The 25,273-nt window shown below is 42.1% G+C and overlaps 1 protein-coding gene across 15 annotated transcripts in view; it reads left to right on the top strand.

Moving 5' to 3' along the window:
• TIAM1 (TIAM Rac1 associated GEF 1) overlaps window positions 1–25,273 on the top strand; it is a 354,254-nt gene that overhangs the window by 265,009 nt on the left and 63,972 nt on the right. For all 15 annotated transcript variants that reach the window (XM_072968300.1, XM_072968313.1, XM_072968310.1 and 12 more), the window contains 5 exons: window positions 2,446–2,592; window positions 4,964–5,038; window positions 7,640–7,810; window positions 13,898–14,002; window positions 20,264–20,345. In XM_072968300.1, coding sequence (XP_072824401.1) covers window positions 2,446–2,592; window positions 4,964–5,038; window positions 7,640–7,810; window positions 13,898–14,002; window positions 20,264–20,345 — 580 coding nt within the window. The remainder of the gene's footprint in view (window positions 1–2,445; window positions 2,593–4,963; window positions 5,039–7,639; window positions 7,811–13,897; window positions 14,003–20,263; window positions 20,346–25,273) is intronic.

The following is a 25,273-nucleotide window of genomic DNA, read 5'->3' as shown; positions in this document are numbered from 1 at the left end:
CTTATGTTCTTGTGGGAGAGATGGAAAATAAATGAGTAAGCCATCAGATAAACACAATAAGTACAGATTTTGATGTGTGCTGTGATACACACACACACACACACACACACACACACACATGGCTGACCCCTTTTTTCCCCAGGTTCTCTGTCTGGGGAGTCAACCCACTGTGGATTGAAAATATTAAAAAAAAAAATAGATTCCAGAAAGTTCCCAAAAGCAAAACTTGAATTTGCCCAATGAGTTCCATAGTATTTACATGGTACTTACAACTATGTACATAGAATTTACATTGTATTAGGTATTATAAGTAATTAGAGGTGATTTAAAGTAAACAGGGGGATGTGTGTAGGTTATATGCAAATGCGACTTGAGCGTAGGATTTTTGGTATCCTTGGGGTCCTGGAACCAATTCTCCACGGGTAGAGGGAAGGCTGTGTGTGTGTGTGTGTGTGTACGCGCGCACGCGCATCTGCCTGTCTATCTGTATCTGTTTATAAATAAGAGACCCCATGGTTGTTTTTTCTCTAGAATTTTTACCGTTAGCATTATTTATTCAGTGGTTTTTAGCCTCATTTGGGCTAAGATAGACTTAACTGGTATTGACAGAGTTACGTGAGCATCTATGTATGTCAGCATATGATAATTTATTCCTTTTACAACCTTTGTTTACCTTTAGCTTAGAAAGTGGTGGAAATGGAGAAGAGAAAATGTTTACGTATTTAATGTAAACATGTGCCTTTTGTTGTGTGGCTCTGTTCCCCACAGCACCTTGAGTATAATTGTAGGTTAGCGCTCTTTCTGGGAGAGCGTTCCCATCACTGTCGTGGATGCCACCTTTTCACTTGCCCTGATCTAGGTTCTTCTTCTGCGCTAAGCTGAGAAAATACGAGACGTCTTAGCTCCCTCCTCTTATTTGCTTTGAGGAAACCTCCCCCCTAACACCCTCGCAGAGAAGCTGTTTTGATTCCTGATCTAAGTGGGCGTGGGGGTCTTGGCCAGTCTGTTCAGAGGGCTTCCAGGCAGTTTGCCCTGTTAATGCTGAAAACCCCAGGGCTGTGCACCTTGTAACCACCGTGCTGGCTGCTGGGGAAGCTCCGTGTGTTACTCAACAGCATTCATCCCCTAGGATGCTGCCAGTTGGCAGCCGTCACTTTGGGAGTTGCCCGTGTGGGAATCTGTGACAAGTAAGTTCTGAGACATGTACCTCCAGCAACAAAGGGCGGGCGGGAAGTTTCGTTTCTAGTCTGACTGGCTGTACCTCCTGGCACTCCCTCTTTTTGAAAGGAGAGCCCGTGGGTGGCCTATTGAGACCTCCTGGCAGAGGTTCCCTCAAGTTCCTGCGACTTTGCTTACAAGCCACAGGATAAAGTTCAAGCCTGAGTGATTGCCTGGGAAGAGCTTTATGGAGTCTTCACAGATTCAGCATGGACTTGAGCAGCGAGCACAGTGGCAGATTTAGATTTGGCATGTTCCCTTTTGAAATTTTTGTCTGGGTTGCTGGCACCTTGCAAATATCTCAACAGAGTTTCACTTCCTTTTTTTTAAACAAAATAAAGCTTATATTCCCCTTCCACCTAACCATACGGTATGCAGGGCTAGTACAGTGGTCTCACTATCCTCGTGGACCCGGGTCCCTTCCATCCAGTAGTTCTGCCATCCTTAAAAGGCTTCTACACAGATGTCCTAGACTAGCTAACATGTGGCCCTTCCTGTCATCAGGATGGAGGAAAACTCCCTCTTTTCAAGGACCAGTCCTGGAAATTGCAAATAACCCTTCTACTTACTTCCCATTGACCAGAACTTTATCAGGAGCCCATTCCCTGCTACGAGGAAGAAAAGTCAACTTTTGGCCAGATGCTCAGTGACATCTGCAGAAGGCAGAATGATATTGGGGGACAGCTACCACTTGCTTAATAAGGAAAGTGATTTTGTGTAATTCTGAGAAAACTAAATAGAAGAGATTGGTAAAATCAGATTTAATATGGAATCACAGGAACCAACATGTGCTGTTTTCACAATTTTTGTCGACACTTAGGCACCATTTTTTTGTTGTTGTTGTTAGAGTGGAGAAACAGCACTGTACCGTTTGGAGAGACTCTCAAGAAAGTATGGTTAGTTTAACTTGATGCTAGGGTTCAAGCGGGTGACCAGAAGCTCATCTAGTTCTTGGAAACAGAGAATACACTTTATTTCTATTTTATGTATTTTTACTGATGATTTCAGGCAGTGACCGAGTTTGCCAACCTTTTGTTTATATTGTGAATCCAAGAAGGGCCCTCAAAGTCCCCATAGGTCTAAGTCATGGATGAGGCGCTTTGGGTGGTGGGGTCAGCGTTGGCTGGCGTGAGGGAGGGGGAGAGGTCCCTGGAGGGTGGGACCTGGAGGAACAGGTGAGCGGTCCTGACACATCCCTCTTGGTGATGCTCCCTTTGCCATCCTCAGGTGGCCGCACGCACTGGTGAAACTGGAGTCAGAAGACGTACTCAGGCCATGTCCAGATCCGCAAGCAAGCGAAGGAGCAGGTTTTCTTCTCTTTGGGGTCTGGACACTACCTCCAAAAAGAAGCAGGGACGCCCAAGCATCAATCAGGTGGGTTCCAGGGTGGACGAGAAAGCAGATGTAGTTGCCTCCGTGGACACCTCACTTTGGGATGGGCGTGCGTGGGTGTGTGTGGTCCCTTGATTGACACTGAGTATAATTTCACATCAACCGCTGACACAAAGAATGGAGTTATGTTAGATGCTTTTACTAGCTCACGAATGCCCATAACATTGAACTCTGCTGTTAGTCTGCCATCAAGCTCCAGCCCCTCACCTGCATCCTTTCCAAACCCTGGTTAATTACAGATGCACTGGAAGTGCACATCTTCCTCAGTCTTCAGAAGAAAGTAGTGCTTGAGGATGAAGCCAGGTGGGCACCTGACCAGTCTTCTAAGCTGCCCCTGGAGCTGGATCAAAGGCAGCCTTCCGGGATATCTGATTGTTTCTTGGCCCTTGACTTTTGGGGGTTGACATCGAATAAGCAGTCCTTCTCCCTGCCTGTGTGAGGAACCCGGAATCGGACAGCACTCACTCCCCGCCATGACTCTCTGCTACTCAGGTCCCAGGGCTTCAGGGGATCTCACTGCATCCTGAATGGCTCCACCTAGGATGCTGCATCACGGGCCCTCTGATAACCAAACGCTCCGGCCTCATTACCTCGACTTCTTTACTAGCTGGGGCCACTTTCCTCCTGGAGTCACTTCTGGGAAACTCTCTTTCCACTGTCATTGTCATCCTTCTTCCTTGGCTTTGAAAAGCAGGTGGGTCCGGAACTGCTCCAGATATTAGGGACTGAAAGAAAATGGGTATTTGTCTTTCAGGAGGAAGAGAATGTCCAATCCCTGGGCTGCAGTGGCTGGAAAATGAGGCGTTGAGCATCTTGAGGTCATGACTAGGGTTGCCAGTTTGACCTGTTCACTCTGAGCCTTTAGCAAAGTGAGAAGCAGTCCACTGACTGATTCAATAACAAGATGTCCCGTTGTTTGTTCTGACCCATTCCAGCCATTTGTGTCCTTAAGAACTGGTATTTAAAAGGGAAATGAATCCTGAAAACTGATATACTAAGTTCTTAGCTGACCGCCACACTCATTATTTAAACCTGGAGTGCCTGGACCCCGAATGGAACGTGCAGGAGACCCAGTGAGCAGATGGAAAGGGGGCCCAAGCCTGCGCAGTCATGTTTGTCCTGTGGTCTCTGGTGGGAGTAGAACGACATGTTGCCACCTTGGGTTTTGCTTCCGTGTAAATCTGAAGGAGAAATTGCTTAGAGGAAAGTCAATATTTCGTCAGAAAAATCACACAAGAGACTAGATGTCTCTTGATTACACCTGCCAAAGGGGGACATTAACCATCAGCATTTCTCCCCTTCTTTTGGGAGGCGGTGGTGTCATTTGTGTGCCTCCTCCGTCCCTGCAGATGACTCAGACCATGGCTATATATGCATGTCAGGACTTCACAGTTGGCAACTCGGGTTGACTTTCTCTTCTATCAAAAGCTTTAGTTCAGCTGTGGGGTTCTGCTTTACGGCTGCAGGTTATGTTATGGTCCATTGCTGCCGAAATATATGACTGAACTTAAATGAATCCAAGAGAACGTTTAAACTTATTTCTTTAAATCAAAGGACCATATAATGTCTTATAAGCAACACTTGTTATTCTCTGTTATAGTAAGAGTTTTAAAAAAAAACTTATTTAGCTATACGCATACCAATAGAAATTTACTGTTAATTCAGTACATACAATAACATACAATAGAGATTGTATGTTTCTATATATCTTGGTGCAAAGGCTTTTTCTTTATTTGTGTATATTATCCCGACAGTATATGCTTGGTTTAGAGACGATATATAAAATTTCTCATGCCTTCATGTTTAGGTTTTCACTACCTAGAGGCATTGGTAACCTGCTATGATTTTAACCATCTTTACGTTTGCAGGACTCATTAAATTTCAAGGGATAGACAAGTTTCTATTTTTTTAATAAAAAGCTTTTCCGTGGTTTTGTGATACAATAATTATAAATGTAAGTTCTCAGGTTCTGAGGATTAAAAAGTTAACTAATTATTATTGATAATTAGCTGATTAGGTGTATGATGCCACAACAGAAATTCTTCATTGTGAATGAATCTAGTTCATTGCTTTTGCAAGTTTATTTTGTTTAAATTTAGATGAATTATCCAGATTGAAGAGCCAACTTTAAAAAAAAAAAATTATCCAAGATGTGGGAAGTGATCTAGATAGGGAAAATGTTTTTCATGGTCTGCTACTATAAATTGTTTTACCTGCTTTAGAATTTGACGTAAGATTATCTCAAACGTTCGTAATGTTTTTTAATAGCCTGTTCGTTTTCCATCCCCCTTCCCATGTTTCATTTGCCCTTTTGCCTAGATTTCTTTTTAAGATGATACTTTTGTATGTGCAGGTGTTCGGCGAGGGAACTGAGGCTGAAAAGAAATCTTTAGAGGGAGTATTTGATGACACTGTTCCAGATGGCAAGGTAAAAATAAACACGTGTTCCTTTTATAAAAGTACCACAAATGCATCCACATTCACAATGCAGTGGTTTCTTGGGATCCTAAAATTAAGTAGACCCACTATTAAAAGCTGAAATGATCAGTCCTTTAAAATTATGGAACAGGTTGACAAGAGATGGAGAAGCATTATATGTTTGAAACTTGATAGTGACAAGAACATTCTTCTACTGACATCACATTTTCAATAGTTATCATTTGAATGTTTGAATTTCCATCTAGAATGTGAGAGGACATTGGGGTTCTGGGTAGCTGAGGATTTTATGCTACTGTCAGTTCCTTTCATATATAACTTCCTTCTCCAGAGGTGAGTTCTAACCGCCCTCCCTCTCTACCCACAGTGCTGTTTTGCTTCGATTAATTTCGAAGAACTATTCTTTTTCACCATAAGCTGCTACAAGATATTGAATATAGTTCCCTGTGCTATACACACAATTGACACAACATTGTAAACTGACTATACCTCAATAAAAAAAGAAGTAAAAGTATGGGGGGAAAAAGAACTATTATGATAGGATGCTCTTTGAAAAATAAAAAAATGCATTTGCCTCCCAAGGCAAGTATTCAATTAAAGATTCACAGACTTGGTTCAACCTTGTGCTTGGATTTAAAAGGAGCTTTCAAACAGCTCTGATTGAGGACCCATAAAGAATATTGATTTTTTTTTTTTCTGGGCCACTGTTTTCAGCCTCTAAATAAATAGACCTTCCTTGTTTTAAAGACCCTTATGGTGATACCAGCAGCCTCTTTGTTTGGGGGGTTCTGATGTTGATAATGTGACCTTGGTGTGATCCTCTGGTTCTCAGAATCAATATGACAGAGTTTAGCTCTCGGTTGCCATGCAACCAAGCAGTGGCTTGCCCCACGTTTTAGACAGAGCTGAGCCTCCGAAACCAGAATGCAGTGGGGGGAGTTCTGGCTATCAGGGGGATGGGGTGGGAGGAGTCGTTGTGTACAGGCCTTTTCTCCGTCTGATACCTAAACTATTCCTGGGTCATGTCATTGTGGATACAAAGGCAGCCATCCTTGGAAATACCCATCCATGGCCCTCTCTTTGAGCATCTCTCTGTTTCTGATGAAATTAAATTGCTGTTCCTCTGTGCCGATCCAAGCTTAGTTTTTGATGTTCATGTAGCCATTTCTGAAGTTAGCAAATTCATCTTACATATCATTATTAGTATACTTTTAATATGAGCATATCTAGATCCTGGAAACTGCACAAGTTTTTCCATTGGATTTCTGTGTCAATTTTTTGTTTTTCCATTTTTTCAAGATACCTCTTTATCCCACTGCTTGGCTGGAATGCCTTGTTCTCAAAGAGCAGTTTAGATGCAAAACTTGGGCTTCTCTAGTACTAAGGGCACTTATTTAACGGGGCACGTGGGGACAGAGTGGGAAGATTCCAATTATAGTTAATGGGATTTAGGCAAGTTGATTGTGCTTTGACAATTCCTTCCCTGGGGTTCAATTTATCCATGAAAGCTACACCATTCAAAGGCAGAGCTGAAATTGTCTTTTCAATTGAATTTTGTTTAGTAGCCTTTATGAAAGTGTTTCCCACATTCTGGAATCTGTTCTGTTTTTTTCTTTCCAGACTTCCTGTGGAAATTTGTTTCTTCTTGTAATTTGCTGATAGCAGCGAATCCTCAGTAACCTGCGGATACCTATGTACCAGTCGGTGGCCTGGTTATAGTCCAATAATCGGGGCTTATTACTTACCACATATTAAGCATCAGTATTGTTTTTACATTGCTGAAACCTAATGTGATTATTTTTTGCTTATTCCAGAGAGATTAGGCTCCTAATATGTCATCAACTTATGGAGTGTTTTTTTGCTTTAGCTGCTTAGCTGGCTTAGATATAACCCAGCTGCTGACTGCATACACAGGATGCGGCTTCTCCCATTCTTAGAAACTTGATGCTACTCCCTGATCTTCAGGGAGAGTGGTAACAGAGGATGGAGTGATGGCAACAGCCTCAGGAGGCGTAAAGCTCATCCTTGAAGTTCTCTGAACCTCATCTGGGAAGTGGAGCTGCCTCCCTCCCAGAGTTGTGCTGGAGGTCAAATGTGAGCCCCCCAAAAGATGCTGCTCTTAAATAGGGAGGGCTAGAGCACCAGCTTTTCTTTAAAAATTTGCTTTGTTGCCTTTGAAACGTGTAACTCACATGGCTGGTAGTCTGGTCGTAGGAATTCTCAGCTCTGAATTTGGAATGGGTTTGTGGAAGAACTCATAGCAATAAGCTGAGCTGGATGGATGGCCCGTTTCCTTCTGTCTTTCTTCCAAATTTTGATACCCACTCTTTCATGCAGCGCCCACCCGAGGAAGCGTGGATCAGGTGTGAGGTCTGCCTCGTATCTGAGAACTCCACCTCTCCCCCACCCCCAGGAAAGCTCCTTTCTCTACAATGTCTTCCTCTCCCTGGGGAGTCCCCTCTGTCCTTCACCGCTGCAGGCACGTCTGCCCAGGGCCTTTTTCCTAGGAACGGATAATCCTTGTGTCCCATCTGGGGAGCTAGGATCCTGAGAGACTGACTTGCTGCTCTACTAACTTTATTTCTTATCCCAGAGGGAGAAAGAAATGGTCTTACCCAGTGTCCACCAGCACAACCCTGACTGTGACATTTGGGTCCATGAGTACTGCACTCCATCCTGGTTCTGTCTGCCAAATAATCAGCCAGCCCTGACTGTCGTCCGGCCTGGGGACACGGCCCGGGACACCCTGGAGCTGATCTGCAAGGTATGAGGCTACTGGGGGTTGCTCTCTTGAGAAAACAAGGAGAGATGGAGGAAGCCCCGGACCCTCATAAGCGTGAGGCGCAGGAAGGTGCTTTAAGGCCCACCTCCATTTCATTTCAGAGCAGCTTCGGATTCCTTTGTGATAATATGCATAGTACACATTGGTGAATTCTTCAGCGCTGGGAGAAGAGAGATTCTTTTAAGTTCCTTCTTTTAACATGTGTACTTGATAGATTTGTAATAAGCTTAGTATATGCTCACTGCAGAAATTTGAGAAAATTTAGGTAAATACCAAAGCAGAAAATTAAGGCCACCCTTACTCACAAAATCCAGAAATAACCTCGGTGAACATTTTGGTGTTTGTGCCTGCATTCTGGCTTCTGCACGCACACATGTACGTGTATCTAATGGCATCATATTATGTGCACTGTTTGTAACCTGCTCTTTGACAGTAACTGATACACCATGGGCATCTTTAGAGTAGGGAAAAACTGAAATAAATATGAATTTGACCTCCGTGATGGGAAATTCATCTTCCTATGAACACACAGTTAGCCTCTTTTTTTTTTAGTGACAGATGATTGAGCTCACTTCCTCTACTTTTACCTTAAGCTGTAGAAACTTGATCTTTTTCAAGGTAAGCCCAGTTTCTTTTTTTTTTCCTCCCTCCCTGGAGGATGGCTGGATGGATTGGATGGCCTTGAGCGAGGAAAGGGAAAGAGGAGAGGGGCTTTCCTTACTGTTTTTACTTTTGCATAATTAGTTGCACTAAAGTCTTATTTAGTAGTCAGATCAGGTCTGAGAGAGAACTGACACTTCCCCCATTGTACAGATGGAGAAGGTGAGGCTCAGAGAGTGAGCCTTGAGCTCACAGCACTGTCACAGTCACTTGCAGAGGAGATTCTGAAGCCACATCTGGGCTTTGTGCCAAGCGGGTGGTTACAGCAGCTGTCAGTCATCAGGAAGGCCAGTCTGTAAGGGGTGGGAGAATATAGAAAATATTCTTAGGGGTGTGAAATGGTCTTCTCTGGGGAAGGTGGAAACCGAAGGGAAAGTGGAAACCTTTTCGGTCACAATTTTATCCTAGAAGAAGCTGGATGAATGTGATGATGTTTTTGGACCTCCTCATTTGACACAGTGGTTTATAAAGATGGAGTAACTTTCACTACCTCAGCAAGTATCTCAGTTCTGTAATTCTGCAATCAGCAATTTTTGTACTTTTTTTTTTTAATGAATCACTAGGACTTTTGTAAGGGAAAAATACGGCTTCATATGAAGGAGAAATGGAACACCCTGGCTCAGATAAGCTTATTAGGTGGTCCTCTGTGGAGGAAAGGGAGAAGGGCATTTGTTTCAGGACAAAGCTAGACTCAGCCCCCACGTAGGTATTAAAAATAAGTGAGACACTGTTGTGTGCTTTGACTTCTTCATATACACGAGTTCCAGCTTTTTAAAGATAATGGTATTTCTGTTCACATTTTTCATTTTAATTACTTAACACATTTGGTCTATTGAGGATTTCTGCATTCTTTTATTTATAGATTAGCGTGATTCTTTAGAGACCCATTAATATTCTGCAGAGCTGTGGGAGTTATTCTCAGAACTGCAGCTGAAGGTGTCAGAAGTAGGACTCTGGCCTCTTTTTTTAATATGCCAGACTCCAGAGGGTCCCTCCAAGGGGGAGCATTGCTTTGGAGCCTCCTGGGAACATCGGCTTTAGACCCCATCACGACTCGGAGGGTCCGTCAGAGTTAAGCAGTAAACTCTGGGGGCAAATTGAACAGTGAGTGGGGAAAAGAGCGATGTTAGGTACTTTTCAAGCTATTGCTTTGATAGAAACTAAGAGACTGAGGGAGATATAATATTGTCACTGCAACTTAGAGACCATCTTAAGATCATGAGTTAGACCAGTTCCCCTATAAAGTGTCCCTTTCTGTCTCTTGACAGGTGTTTGATGGCGTTGTTAAGACACACATCCCTTTCTCTAATAATAAAAGGTCACCCCACCCAACTTTCCCTGGATCCTCAGTTCCCTCCCTCCCAAACATAGAAATAAAGACAAAACCAATATGGTGTGGAACAAGCTTCCACCTCTTGAGTTTAAAAACAGAAAACTTGTGTGTGCACTTTAAGAAATTGATGGTCTCAAGAAGAGTGCCCATGTAGGATAAATTATACAATGTGCTCAGAGCCAGGTGCCTTCTAAAGCTTGCTGCTTCTTTGGAAAACACTTTATTGTAATTAGTGGAGCTGATTTTATTCTTAGGAGGGAAAGAGATAATGGGGGAAACAGTGCCACATGTTATTAATGATCTAATTAATGTTGAGTGTTATTTTTTCCTTCCTCCTTTGGAGGAGGGACTGAAAACAAAGGTGATTGTCAGAATATCTGTCTTTTATTTCTTATTGTCTTTCTCAACGTTGGTGATGGGTGCTTTCCCTAATATTTAATAATGGATCTCTTTCTTCTGTCTCCTGCATTCAGCTCATTCTCTTTCCTATTCTGTCTGATCCACATCATTTCACATCAGTTTGTCATCTGCCATCCGAGCCACCAGTCAAGTTCTGGTACAGTAACTGTTTCAAGCTCTCCATTTCATGGACAATTCATGTTATGAATGTTATGAAAATGATTGTTGCTTAATATAGCAGGTAACCATGTTGGCCTGTGGGTCTTAGATACTTTCTGATCATTGCAATTACTAAAATATTGCCAAAAAAATTCATTCATTCCTACTCAGTTATAATTCACGTGTGACCATGGGCATATATCCATGCCTTCCCTATGTGGGCCTCTGGCCTTGGGAGTTCTAATAACTGTGGGCATTAAAAAAAAAAAAAAGGTCACTTTGAAGGGGAGGATAAATAGCTTTGGAAATTCTGCGGTAGCACTTTGTGTGTGTGTGTTTGTGTGTGTGCATGGGTGTCTGTATGTAGTAGCTGCATGCATTTGTGTTTCCAAGTTTGATTGACATGCAAGAATATGAAGAGGATGGATGAGCAAAACATGGTGGACTTGAAGATCACGTTATTTTCTGCTGTAATTGGCTCAGACTATTTATTGAGAAGACCTACATTATGTTTTGCTGTTTCATCCTTTGAAGTAGTCCTAATAAGAGGCAAATTTTAGAAAACATGCCAACTAAACTAAATAATACTCGCTTTATGGTATCACTTGTGGCTACATTGTCTCAAAATGAATCACATGCTTTTTCAAGTAACTTAAGTAAATGAACATTGGAAAACAGATTCGGACTGCTGAAGATTTTTCCTACCTGAATTTCTCTTGGGATAGGAAATTGTCTCTTGAACATTTGACAAGTCTAAAGCAGGCCAAATATTTAGAATTACTGTGTTAAAATATGCATTAGTACTTGGAATTCTTCTTGCCCACAGATGCACTGTGAACGTGATGTTCAATCTGCCTTAATATTGACTTGCAGATATTGGAGGAGTGCGAAATTCTTGAGAGTTCTAATGAACTGATTTAGTTAGTTCATTAGGATTTTCCCTTTATGTTAGACCAGCCATGACTAATGAAAAACATTTACCAAAATGATAGGACACACTGGTATACAGGTCCAGAGTTCCATTTTCAGGGTAACTATTTGCTGACCAAACCACGGACTCCCAGGTTATAAGTAAGATCATTATACGTTTTATGTTTAGTGCATGTGCTCATTTTTATTTTTTAAAGTTACTAAGACGTTATTGTAACTTAACGAAGCTTGAAAAACGTGGTGGGGGGCGGGGTGGCAAGAACCACCTTTATCACCATTGTTCTAGTCTCTTTGCTTTGTTAAACTCTTCAAATGAGGTACCTTAACAATGGTGTTGTTTAACGCTCTCTGTGCATCTGCATAGATGTTTTCAGCGCAGTTGCATTTAAGGGGCGAGGATCCCCAGGCTTCATCAGGACCACCCTAAGTTCTTGGTGCCTGACAGTGGGCCGCCTCTCTCTCACGCCGAGGTTCCAGGAACCAGAAGCTTCTTAGATGAGGTTGCTCTGTGGGTCTGGTTTCCAGAAGACTCTGTAAGTGGCAGCCCCCTTGGGAGTGGCCACCGGGTGTTTATTAATGATGACAGTCAGATTTCCAAGTGGATTTGTCCCTGTCAACCAAGACCCCATGACTTTTCACTTCTCTTTCCCTCCCACTTCAGTCGGAAACAGATGGTGAGCCAAAATATTTTGCTTCTTATTTTAAAGACTTCAGTGAGGACCGGGGTCGGTGGGAGCCCTGGCAGCGTCTGTCTCTGTGCGGGAACCTTTCCTGCTTATCACTGTGCCCTGGGGATTATTTTTTTGTGGTGGTTTGTTGGTCTCAGTGGCTCTGACAAGCAGTAGGTAGCACACTTGGAAAGTTTTCTGTTTCTGTTTCCCTGGCTTAGCCATCCACCCTGAGTGTTTGACATCAACGTTCTGCACCCTGCAGACAATGAACGTTTGGTCTTTAGGACCCACGGCGAAAGCCCGAAAGCCAGGTGTACAGGAAGGTGCTGGCTCAGGGGTGCCTGTGTTCAGACAGTAGGCTGCAAACCTTCGCGCCCCTCGGGAGAGAATGCACGTTGGAGGGTCCCGAGGATCACCCCAGGAAACCTCCTCATCGTTCTGCTAGGTGTTTAGAACAAGCTCACATCTACTATCCGGAAGCGTGCTTTTCTATAATGCAAGATCCCTGTCTTGCGTGAACATTTATTTAAAAAGCAAGATCAGCACTGTCCCCACCTCCCACGTTCTGCCCCTTCCCCGTAGCCACACTCCCCACCCCACCAAAAATTGCATTTATAGTTTATTAATTTCCCTCTTCGCAGTGAAGTGCTGCCCACGTAAGAGTTTGTTAGATGTAATTGAATGACTATTATTAGAGTAATTATTGGAATGTTCTTAGTTTGGCCTTAACATCTGGGGGGGGAGGGTAAGTAGAAAGAGTATTAAACTAGTGAAAAACTAACTTCACTTATTTTGAAATAATTCTCATCTGTTGAGCTTTTGGTGTGAAGAGATTTTTATATGTATGAAAAAGCGTCAGACTTACCAAAGAGTAGGGAATAGTGTCCTAAACTCCTGTGTGAGCGGCACTGAGGTTCCATAATTATCAAATTAGGTTTCATCCATTTACTAACTCGTTCCCACCCCTAGCTCTGGGTGATTTTGGAAGCAGATTCCAGGCATACCTTTACGTGTTAGTACTTTAAGATAAATCTCTCAAAGATAAGGATGCTTAAAAAAAAAAAAGACTTGATAGGAACATTTTCTCTCTAGCAGGGCATTTTCATGTTGCCATGTAACTTTTCAAAATCTTTTTTTTTTTTTTCCTTTTCCTCGAAGCTAATTTAAGAATGACTTTCTAGATAGAAAAAAGCATTTGACCCATCCTGACCAGTGGAGAAGGCCTGGAGATTTCAGTCCTTATCTGCTTTAGAATTGTTTTCTTTGGGCTAGTCATTCAGTGTGTTTCTAAAGTTGGACACGTGCCCGTCTGCCCTGCCCCCGGAGGGAGTCTCACTTGGGGTGTATATAAATAAGACCGAGATCCAAATGCCTTATCTTCACGCCGACTCTTTTGCAAATGAACTGTTAACAACTGTCCCAGTGTCCCCATGTGGTTAAAAAAACAGCTTTGCCCAGGCACAGCTTTTCTCTGTCACTGTAAATCCTTCCTTGGCTTTCTTGTCATTTTTCTTCTCTAATCACCTATGGATGTTTGAAATTACGTGTAAGGGCCTTTTGGATCTGAGAGGTTTCATTGCAAAGCCAGTGTAAAAGAGCCCGATGGACCACATAAGCACAAGTGAAGATGTGACTGTCTTGTTCCTACCTATCATAAGATACCCACGGGATATTATTGTTCAGTGACATGATGTTCAATGACAGTTATTTTGAAGTTTGGGTTTTGGATGTCAACATTTTAAGAAGCATAGAAATTTTACACTCCCCGCCCCCCCAGCCCCCTCCAGTAACAAAGCTCCATTATTCTGAGAAATACGTGACAGTAAGTCAGTGGAGAACTCATTATGTCTATTTACTACTGAACAGACATTTTCTTGTGTTTTCTTTTCCTTTTTTTTTTTTTTTTTTGGATCGCAGACACATCAGCTGGATCATTCCGCTCATTACCTGCGCCTGAAATTTCTAATAGAAAACAAAATGCAGCACTACGTCCCAAAGCCCGAGGAGGACATTTACGAGCTGGTAATGTTTATGACTGTCATCCAAGTACATTCTGCAGGAGATTATTTTTGAATTAAATATGTGTGCTCATGCTAATTGTGGTTGGTGGAGTGGAATGAATTCTAAAATAAATGAGCCTCAGCCAGAGCTCTTAAGTTGGTGGAGATGGCCTTACATATCACAATATTTCCACAGAGCGGAAATGCCACCTTAGTTTATGCAGGGGATGAAGCTGTGCTATTATGACAAATTGAAATCCAGAACTGACTCTCAGATAGAATTTTTGCTATTATTCTTAGCTTTCCCTGCGGCTTTGACAGTCTTTTGTTTTAAGCAGGTGACTCAAGGGTGAGCTGGCTGTTCTCAGATAGAGTTCGAACTCCAATTTTGTGTGACTTCCTCCTGCATGTTGAAATTGATGGGTCAAAATCCCGTTGAGTGAAAAAGCTGACATCTGATTATATGTCCTGGCCTTTTTGGAATTAAATTTTTGTAGATTCTTGGGCACACTGATGTAGGTTCAGTTTTCGTTATGGGACTTGGGTTTTGAACGAGAGCTGGATTTTTATATTGGCTCTATTGCTTACTAATTATGTGGTCTTGGCAAAAAACAAAAAAGAGGAGATGATACTTCCTAGGATTTTGCAAAGATTAGTGATAATGGCTCATGTAGTAGATGCTCAGTAAATGGTTGTCATGGTAACACGGTAAAACAGTGAGGAGTTCCTTTTTTGTTCGCCAAGGGGTACATTTTTCAGTTCCAGGAAAGAAACATTTTGGGAGCAAGGCTCCTCTGTCTTGGAGTTTGTTTTCCTTTCTCTGCACTTAGTCATTTCTCTGGGGGCCACCGAGCTGCTTGCCATGGATGTGTGAATGATAACAGTATGACTTCAGACCGTGTTTCACCGCAGAAAACAGAACTGAAAATTTAAACCCGAATAGTCTCTTTTTGAAAAAGGGGAAGCGTGATTTAAAAATTTAGTAGGGAATTTAGTTCCAAATCAACTCTTTTGAGGTTGGCTTTATCTGCAATAAAACTCACCAATTTTGAGCACACAGTTTGATAAGTTTTGACAAAGGTAGTTGTTTCCACCACTGCAGTCATAATTTGGAACATTTCTGTCATCTTGAAAACGTCCCTCGTTTCCCTACGTGTTTTTACTGAATATAAGAGAGAGTGTGCTTTGGTAACACTCTTACCATGTCACGAAGTGGAAGAACATAAAGACCAATTTCAGCCATCACTTGAGTCAGTGAAGTGTTAACAGAGGAAGGCGCTTGTAACAGTGGCTGATTTCCTTTTTCTCTGGCGTGGGGAAAGCCCTGGCTTTGTGCTCTCTGCGTAGAGGAAAGAAAAACCTTTAAAAAAAATTTTTTTTTTGACTTAAAAAAAAAAAGCAGTTTCCTGCTAACACTGGGATAGCTATTACAGCATGTATTTTGCATCTTGGGGTAAATGAATCTTTTATATCCTGAATGACAGGGGTCACACCTAACCAGCTTCCATGCCCTTCATGTCTTATAGCAGATGCGTAAGGTATGTCTTTTGAAATGATACTGAGTCACTTATTATTTTTAAGTCTTGGCCGTTGGTGTGGTCTCATCCGATAGAGGAGACTAAGGTGTGCGAAGCTTACTCTGTTTGTGTCTACACTGGCTGTATCCATGTTATAATTACAATTTTAAAAAAAGAATCTGAAGTACAAGGAGATCGTGGTATTCTTTCTTGCCATGTTGCAGAACTTCTCCAGCTTAAAGATTCCTAAGGAAGTAAATGTCATCGCCTTACTCACTTTATTGTTCAAATTGTAAATGAGTATTGCTCACCGGCACCTCTGTTTTTACCAAGAATTTTAAACTTCTTTGTTTTTAGAATTCCTTTGGCAGTCTGGTGAAGCCTCTAGATCTCATCTCAGAATAATGCTTTCAGTTGCATCAAATAGAATATCTAGGATACTATGGCCTAATTGTGTTGAAATAGTGATCAAAAATATTTTTAAGGGATGAGGGTATAGCTTAGTGGTAGAGCACATGCTTAGCATGCACGAGGTCCTGGATTCAATACCCAGTACCTCCATTAAAATTCAAAACAAAACAAAACAAAACGCCTAGCTACTTCTCCCTCCAAAAAAAGAAAAATTATATATGTATATATATATATATATACGAAATATGAAAGCTTTGTGGGGAGGGTATAGCTCAAGTGTTAGAGTGTTATGTGTAGCTTATACAAGGTCCTGGGTTTAATCTCTGGTACCTCCTATAAAAATAAATAAATAAGTCAACCTAATTACTTCCCCCCAATAAATAAATAAAAAGTGCAATACATAAACAGACATTTTCTTAATTATAGAAAATACATGTGCTTACTTACTGACTCATTAAATAGTAAGACCTAGCCATGGGTCTGATACCTGCCACTGTTTTGAGTAGGGATGAGCATAAATAATATTTTGAGATATTAGCAGCAGCTGGAATGTGATATGAAAGTAACTGTGGTTTCTGTGTGTGACAGGGTCACAGACATTGCTCATATTGCTGTGTTTGTTGCCCACATTCATTTATGATTGAAGGAAATGCTAAGTTTCAGTCACCAGTTAGTAAATATGAGAATGTTGGGTTTTCTCACCATCCCAGGTCACAGACCCCTAAAATTCAATACATATACAGCCCTGGTTTCCGATCGTTGCTTGAGGCCATCAAACTGGGTGGAGGTGTCATTCCAAGGCAGGGTGTTTCTGGACACACAGTGTTCCTGGATGCTTTTTCGAGATTTTACAGATATTTGATTTGTTGTCCCTTACTGAACAAGCATCCAACTATTCATGGCTAATTGGTTTCCATAGCCCACCTCCGTTTTATTTTTGATGGACTGTGGAAGCTTACAGATGTTTCAAGTCCTATCCTTAAAAATGGCTCATTCACAGATGACTATCCCAAACCATTTTATTCTCTGCTATTGTTTGGACAAATATTCTTGAGTAGTAAGATCCGTAGTTACTAGTAAAAGTGTATATCATATATATATATATATATATTTTTTTTTTGCAGGGATCTAGTGTGTTTATTTGGTGGGGCCAGTGATTCTTTTGCTTATGAATGACCGTGAATAGTTAGCCATCTACTTACCTGCTTCGTTGATTACGCTTTAATATAAAACATAAGTTTATATTAAAAGAAAAGTTTGGTTCTCTTTCATGATAAGCTGGTTATTGAGTCCAATCCATGGAATGATCATGAAAATAGAGGCACTGGGTTTTTTAAAAACACATATTAAAAATGGTTTTTCTTTAAGTGACAGGTGGGATTAAAGAGTTTGCAGAAATACTGATCGATTGCTGTATTCATTCATTCATCCAGCAAAATTTATTTAGCACTTATTGTGTGCCTGGCACCATTCTAACTGTTCTGGACACTGAGAGGCACAGAAAAATCCCTGCTTTACAGAAAATACATTCAAGTGTGTGGAGACAGATTTAAAACATGTACATTTTTAAAAAATAAAAACAAAGAAATGTGTGATATTTCAGGGGATGTTAAGAGCTTGGGAAGAAAAGTTAGGACAAACAGATAGAGAAAAACAGACATCTAACAGCGATTGTGCTGCTCCCTTAGATGTGCGGTTTGAACAGGCTGGTGACTGAGGTGAGCCACAGAGGTATTTTGCAGGGAAGTGTTCTTGGCTGAGATAACAAAGCCAGGTGAGGCCCCGGCCGGGGCAGGGAGGCAGCGGTGGAGGTGGTTTGCCCCTGTCATGGGGAGGGTAAGTGCGGAGGTGGTATGGGGAGGTGGATGCAGGAGATGGAGGGCAGGACCATAGGTCTTGTCGGGCCCAAATGAGAAGGGAAATCCCAAGAGAAGAAGGACATGGCTTCTGTCTTAATAGGCTCACTGTGGCATATGTGTGGCCAGCGAACCTTAGGGCATTAGGGCAGGAGCTGGGAAAGCAGGCAGGAGGCTAATGAGCTGTAGTCCAGGCAATGGGTGATGGTGGCTGGGACCAGGCATCCAAAGGAGACATGGTAAGAAATGATCGTGATTTGTGATATCTCAAGTGCCGGGGTAATCAGATTGTTTCTTAAAGTCTGATGGTCTTTAATCTGGTTTTTGAAAAGATGGGAAATATGCAACGTTGTTGATGTAATAAAATAAAGGGAATGTATATGTGTGTGATTCTTCTTTGTTAGAGATGTGTTTAAAAACTACACAATTTCAGAATTTCTGGTTTCAGATATTGTGATTTTATCAAAAATATATTTCAAAGTGCAGACCTGACTTGAAATTTTACATATTTTATTAGAGCCTTTCACTAAACCCAATTTTTGTCCAACCAGCCTAAGGACCATGACCAAGGGGTCCTGTCTATATTATACTAAGTTGTTTTCTGAGACTGGTTGAAAAACACACACACACACACACACACACACACACACACACACAGAGACTTTTACACCCATTACAAAGAAGAGTAGGAGGTAATATAATGAAAGAATAGGAAAGATTATTTACAAAGCTAAATTCCCACTGAATCGATGGGAAACCATTTGGAACTTTCTGGAGATGATTAGAACAAATGGTGGTATACTGCCACCTAGTGGCGGATGAGTTTGGCTTGAAAGGAAATTGAAAAATAAAACAAGTTTAAAAATAAGTTGAAGTCAATACATGTCATAACATTTTATTGAGCATTCGGTGACATTACAAAACATGTCATAAAATGTATTCTATTTGGTATATATAATTTTGGTGACTGTATTTTCTGAACTAAAGACCAGTAATTAGAACTGCTTTCTTCTGACTGCAGAATTTATTTGTATGAAAATTTTTCTGAAGTATAGAAATACTTTAAGTTATGCCCTTAGCACATTGCACTTGGTGGAAGTTGCATTAAATTGGGGTGTTCTAGATAATCTGGGCTGTGGGATCGGTGCTCCTAGCCCACTCCTTCACCCCCCTTGGCTTTCTATTGCAGCAGGAAACATTACCTGTTTTCCAGGCTTCTGAATTCTAAGCATTATGCTCACCTCTCCCACCTGTCAACTGCCCTAAGAAAGTGAAGAGAAAGAAACCTGCATTTGTTTCTTACTTGTCAGAATGATGTTATTTCAGGACAAATGACTGTGTGGTCAGAGATGGGAGCAAGTTGAAATTACTGCTGAATCTTCTTTTTAGTGCTGAAGGACAGCTTTCTGTTTTTGACTTTGCCTCGAAGTAGATTTTTCATTTTGAAATTAAATGACGATTTTTAAATTCCATATGAGCCTTTGACACATTTATTTGTTTTGGATTTTTTATCACAAATTTGGGAAACAGCTTACTTACCTAAGAAGTGCGGTTTGGTACCCTTTGCTGTGGTCCCTCTAAGTTCCACCAGGGGGCGGTCTGGGAGGCATTATTAGTGGAGAGAACTTCAGTGCTGAAGCCACTGAGATGTGGGTTCAAATCCAGCTCCGCCCATGCTTGCCTTTGACCTTATGAAAGTACTTTTTTCTGTGGCCTTTTCTTTTTCGTTTGTAAGATGGGGATCATGTTTGTCTCATAGAGGGTGTAGGAGGGGCAAAGATGCATGGTAAAACCTTCATAAGTTATGGTCCATGATGATGCCAGGTCCAGACATACAAACATGAAGTATCAACTAAGTAATTAATTGAAATAAAGTTTCTCTGTGAACTACCAGTTTCCCTCACCGCTTTTTCTGTGTTTCCTTGGGTTTCCCAGAGTTGATTGATTTATGTACTTAAGTCTTCTAGCTAATTTGATATAATCTGGGGGCTCAAAGGGAATACCCTCATTTATATAATTTGTTGCCTGTCTCAATGCTGTAACTTTTCTCTATGTATTTGTACTACTGTGGACTTTCTGAGCAAAAATGGTATCTGGACAGAAGAGAACGGAAGTACAGAGATTACTCCTATTTCTCTGGGTCCCATATCAAGACCCTTACAACCTCTTCCTGAGGTTAATAATTTTTCCCCCCTGTATTGGAGTTTTTGATTACTTTAGCATTAATTTTCAGGTCTGTGATACGTGTAGAGTGGGAAAAGACATACAGAGTGATGTTGAGGAATTGTTTAGAAGCCAGAACTGTAGCTAAATTTGGGAATATGAGTTCTAAGTTTCCACTCTGAGTCTTAATGGGGTCAGCATAAGACAAATCCTGGGATGTGATGAGCATTTGATTTCAAGTACCAATTGTGGAAAAATAGATTTACAAATTGATGACCATGCCTCGTAAGTTATTTATGATGAAGTCCTAATTAGACTTCTCTTTGTCATTTTCAGCTGTACAAAGAAATTGAAATCTGTCCAAAAGTCACTCAGCACATCCAGATTGAGAAGTCAGATACAGCCGGTGATAATTATGGTATGTTTATTTTTCTTTGATCTTGGGTGTTCTTCAAGTTAAAACAATTCCTCTGTAAACATGTACTTATTTACAATTCAATAAAATGCCTTGGAGGCCTACTTAAAACAGATAGCCCATCTGGCTTCTGTGCTCTGCAGAACAGCCAAACTTGGGGAAAAAAGAGATATTTACCAGGGCATGACCAAGACTGTAGCTTTAAATATCATAACTTTGATCATTGGGGGAGGGTGTCTACTGTCTTAAAAAAGAAATAGATACATTGGGAGTAGACTTTTATATTATGATGTGCCCTGGTGATGAAGAAATTATCCTTTCACACCTCTGTGTCCCAAATATATGTAATAGTCTCCCTTCCCCCACAAATGATGTTAAAAGGACTTCTTTTGGTGTGTGTTGGGGTCTCCAGGCCCATCCCTAGGCCCCCCGATTCACTAAGAGGGTCCACCAGACTCAGTTCCCTGTTGTATTCATGACCATGATTTGTTACAGCAAAATTATACAAAACAGCATCAGTAAAAGGGAGAGGCACGTGGCGTGAAGTCCAAGGAAACCAGGTGCAAACTTCCAGAAGTCCTGCCCCGGTCCCACAGGATGTCCGCAAGTCCCCCAGCCACGAGCTGGGATGGTGTGTGTGAAATTTTGTCTAGTAGGAAGTTTGTCAGTGATTTGGTGCCCGGGGTTTTTATTGGGAGACTGGTCACGCTGGTACCCTCCGCCCAATGTGTACCGAACCTCCCAGACTCCCAGGAGGAAAGCAGGTGTTCAGCATCAACCACACTGTGTACAAATTTTAGACACAATGTGACACATTTGGGTAGTGGGAACCCTCCCAAAATCCGAGTTCCCAGATACCAGCCAGGAGCCAGACTTGTAAGCAGGTCTTTCAAAGAATAGCAGTCAGGCCTGCTATGTTAAGAGTTTTGTTTTGTTTTGTTTTGTTTTGTTTTGTTTTTATGTTAAGAGTTTTCACACAGTTGTCTGCATTCCCTTGTAGTTAAATATATAATCCCTTCCATATGTTTAGGGCTGGTCTTCTTAGCACTACACTGTACGACTTGGATAGTAATAGAGTTGGTGGTTGAGTGAAAGATGTAGGGAAATCTGTCCTGGATCGGGGCTCCATCAGTCAGAGGTGGCGAGGTTAGCTGAGGCAGTGACAGTCACCAAAGCTCAGGGGCTCACAACAGCGAAATCCTTTCTCGTATGCGCCATGCATCCTCCCTGGGCTGGCTGGGACTCTTTCTGTATGTTGCCCTCACTCTAGGACCGAGGCCTGGGACAGCTGCCACCTGGGACATTGTCTGTCTCTTGGCAAAGGGGGAAGAGAAGAGGTGGTGAATCAGGCGCTGGCTCACTCCCAATTCTCTTCCAAGCAAGTCGCCTGGATGGGGGCCAGAGAAGTGTAGTCCTACTATGTGCCAGAAAGAGGAGAGTTAGAAAACCTGGTGAAAAGATAGAAAGGCCACTCCCTTGCCAGTGCTCTCTGTATGAACTTACGAGGCTTCTGTGCATTCGATAATCTTTAAGCCCCTTACGGGGCTGCAGCATCTTCGATTCCTTCCGCAGCCTCTCCCGCAGGCCACCAGTCTGCGTCTCGGAGCACTTCCTGGAGGGCTTTGGCCCCATGATGGGAACCTAATTTTGAACCCTGGCCACTTGCATTACACCTTCACGCTGTTTACTTCTTGACCTTACAGTGAAAGTCCTCAGATAGCCAGCGGATGGTCTGGACGGCAAGGGATAGACGTGTGTGAGAGGCGTATTGTGCCGCAGAGGCCTGGCCTCAGTAACTGAGCAGTAACTGGCAGCAGCGCTGTAAACAAGCACCTGGGTCCCCCTCCCACCAAGTGAAAGGCACCACGACAGTCACTCTTTTCTCTTTGGTTTACTCAATTTCTCTTGAGTAACGGTAAAAATGTAGCAAGAAGCAAGAGAGGGCTGAACTTTGAAAGCTCTTGGAGTCAGATTCCAAGATTGGTTGGTTTTTGGACTCAGAAGCTCGGCCTGAAACCGCTATGCTTTCTTATACTTTTTTATTAAAGTGACCGAGTGCTCGCAGGACCCGTTTACATTTCGGCACTGAAGGTGTTGCAGGGCGGGATGCGTCGGCCTCGCCAGTCTCGTCAGCAGTGCTTCTCACGCTACCTGACGCGTAGAAGCAGGGCGCTGGGGGGTTTGTTTTCATTTCAGATCTGTCCTGGACCACCACTGCTTTTGTAAACTACGGAAGCCCTTGCTTGTGTCAGCATCGGACGACTAGGTTCTCAGTGCAGAGTCTTGATTTCTGTCCGTCCATGGCTGTCAGTAGCAAACTGTCTGTAGCTCCTGGACCTCGCTTTGGAAAGCCTGCCATCCGAGGCTAATAACCTCCGCTAAACCATCCCTTCTCAGCACCCGGTTGGCAGAAGACGTTCTCACAGCACATTGAGAAGTCCGAGTACCCCAGTCCTAGGAGACAGGGTTGCATCTGACCTGAAAAGCCACCAAGCCTTCTAAAATCAGCCCATCTTGCTCTCATGTTAGTCCCGAAGTGTGGCTTCCTGCTGTGCACAGGGTTCAATGTAAAAGTTCCTAGCACATGTCAACACACACACACACACACACACACACAATCTAATGACAAACCAAATGCTGCCTTCTGTGGTAGGACACTTTAGGGAGGAAATATGACTTAATAATCCCGCTGACTAAACCGATGGAAAGATTTAACACTGGCTTGATTTCTCTGTCTTGCCCCTTCCTCCACCTCAGCCCTCAGGACTCTGACCTTGTTGTTGAAATTAGTTCAAATAGTTTTGTAACAGGCTAAGCATAACCCCTGATCCCCTAGGCTGTCTCGAGGTGGAAGAATGCATCATTTCAGCAACTGAGCACTCCTTCCTCTCTGGGGGCTTCTTATCCTGGTATCTTTCTGGTCTTGGGTCCCCCTGATGTCAGGGACGTCTGCCCTTTTCTCTCTCTCTCTCTGTTTCACAGTATCCTGGACTTGGGTTTTGAGTCCTTCTGTTTTGTTTATCCTGCTGTCATGGTTTGTCTTTGGTCATGAATCTCAGTATGAGGGATCTTCTGGTTGTTCAGCATATGAGTTTGTCTTCTTGATTTTCTTAGTTTTAATCACTTCCTTCCTTTTCTTTCTTTTTTTTTAAATATATTTTTGTTGAAGTATAGTGAGTTTACAATGTTGTGTCAATTTCTGGTGTACAGCATAGCACTTCAGTCATATAGGAACATACATATATTCATTTTCATATTCTTTTTCACCAAAAGTTACTGCAAGATATTAAATATGGTTCCCTGTGCTATACAGTATAAACTTTTTCTTTATCTATTTAATATATATTAGTTAGTATCTACAAATCCCTAACTCCAATTTATCCCTTCCCGCCTGCTTCCCCCACTGGTAACACTTCCTTCATTTTCAAGATCATATGCCACTCACGGTGGCTCCTGGTCTTTGCAACTATAAGCCTTCTAATGGGGTGGATATATTGGGTTTATATTGAATATCTCTCTCTGCCCTCTATTGGCAGTCGATTTGGACTGCATTACATTTGTTTGCTGGAAATTGGATTGTTGCTATCCTATTTAAAGGAAAAAAAAATTCTGACTTGAATGGTTATCATCAAAAAGTCTACAAAGAAATGCTGGAGACTGTGGAGAAAAGGGAACCCTCCTGCACCATTGGTGGCAATGTAAATTGGTATAGCCACTATGGAAGACAGTATAGAGGTTCCTTAAAAGACTAAAAATAGAGCTACCACAGGATCCAGCAACCCCACTCCTGGGTGTATACTGGAAAAAAAGAAAACTCCAATTCAAAAAGATACATGTACCCCAGTGTTCATAACAGCACTGTTTACAATAGCCAAGACATGGATACCATGGAATATTATTATTATTTGCTCGTGGGAAAGGATGAAATATTGTCATTTGCAGCAACACGGATGGACCTAGAGAATGTTTTGCTTAGTGAAATAAGTCAGACAGAGAAAGACAAATACTATATGATATTGCTTATTTGTGGAATCTAAAAAGTAATACAAGTGAATTTATATACAAAACAGAAACAGACTAAGACATAGAAAACAAAGGGTTACCAAACGGAAAGGGGGACATGGATAAATTAGGGACATGAGATTAACAGATACAAACTACTACACGTAAAATAGATGAGCAACAAGACTTTACTGTATAAGGCAGAGAATTATTTCCAGTATCTTGTAACACATACAGTGGAATGTAAGCAGTAAGAAAAAAACAACCGTGACCCACTAAGCTATACATCTGAAACTAATGTGGCATTGTCGTTCAACTGTGCTTCGGTTAAAAAATCCTGGCTTTGCTGATCAACTGAGATCATTGTGTTCTTCGTTGACCCTAAAATAATCCAGCTGTAGGATGTTTCTGTATGTTTCCCACACTACCTGATGTGCAGAGGATGTCCTAGACCGTCACATCTAGATGTTGTAATCCCCACCTTCCCCCAAGGGTGCAAATTACTGGCGTCCTGAAACGGAGGCTGCTGCCTGGGACTCTTGACACCCTTGGTAGTGTATGCTGCACCTCCGAGTGGGGAGGGCTGTCTTTCTGAACAGACAGTGTGAAATCCAGAGCAAAGCCAAGGGCTGTTTACATTTGTAGATTGTTGGCTTCCATGTACGTGATCTTCCCAAAGGACCTTATTGCCGTCATCCTTTTTCAGTCCTCTTTCCTATCGTGGAGATTCCCCCACCAACTTGTAGAGCTTAAGCTGTTTCTCAGATCCATCCTTGGTACCCAGTTGCCCAGTGCAGATTTCCTGGGCACTGGCAGTCTTCAGACGGGATGGCTCCCCACCATCTACCCCACTCCCATTATTACCTTTTTTTAAAAAAACTTTCTGTTTATTTGTTTTCAGGGGGAGAAGAGACAGTCCAATTTATTTA

This window comes from Vicugna pacos, chromosome 1 (assembly GCF_048564905.1).
Source record: "Vicugna pacos chromosome 1, VicPac4, whole genome shotgun sequence".
Classification (NCBI taxonomy): Eukaryota; Metazoa; Chordata; class Mammalia; order Artiodactyla; family Camelidae; genus Vicugna; species Vicugna pacos.
This window is presented reverse-complemented; position numbering and strand designations above follow the sequence as displayed.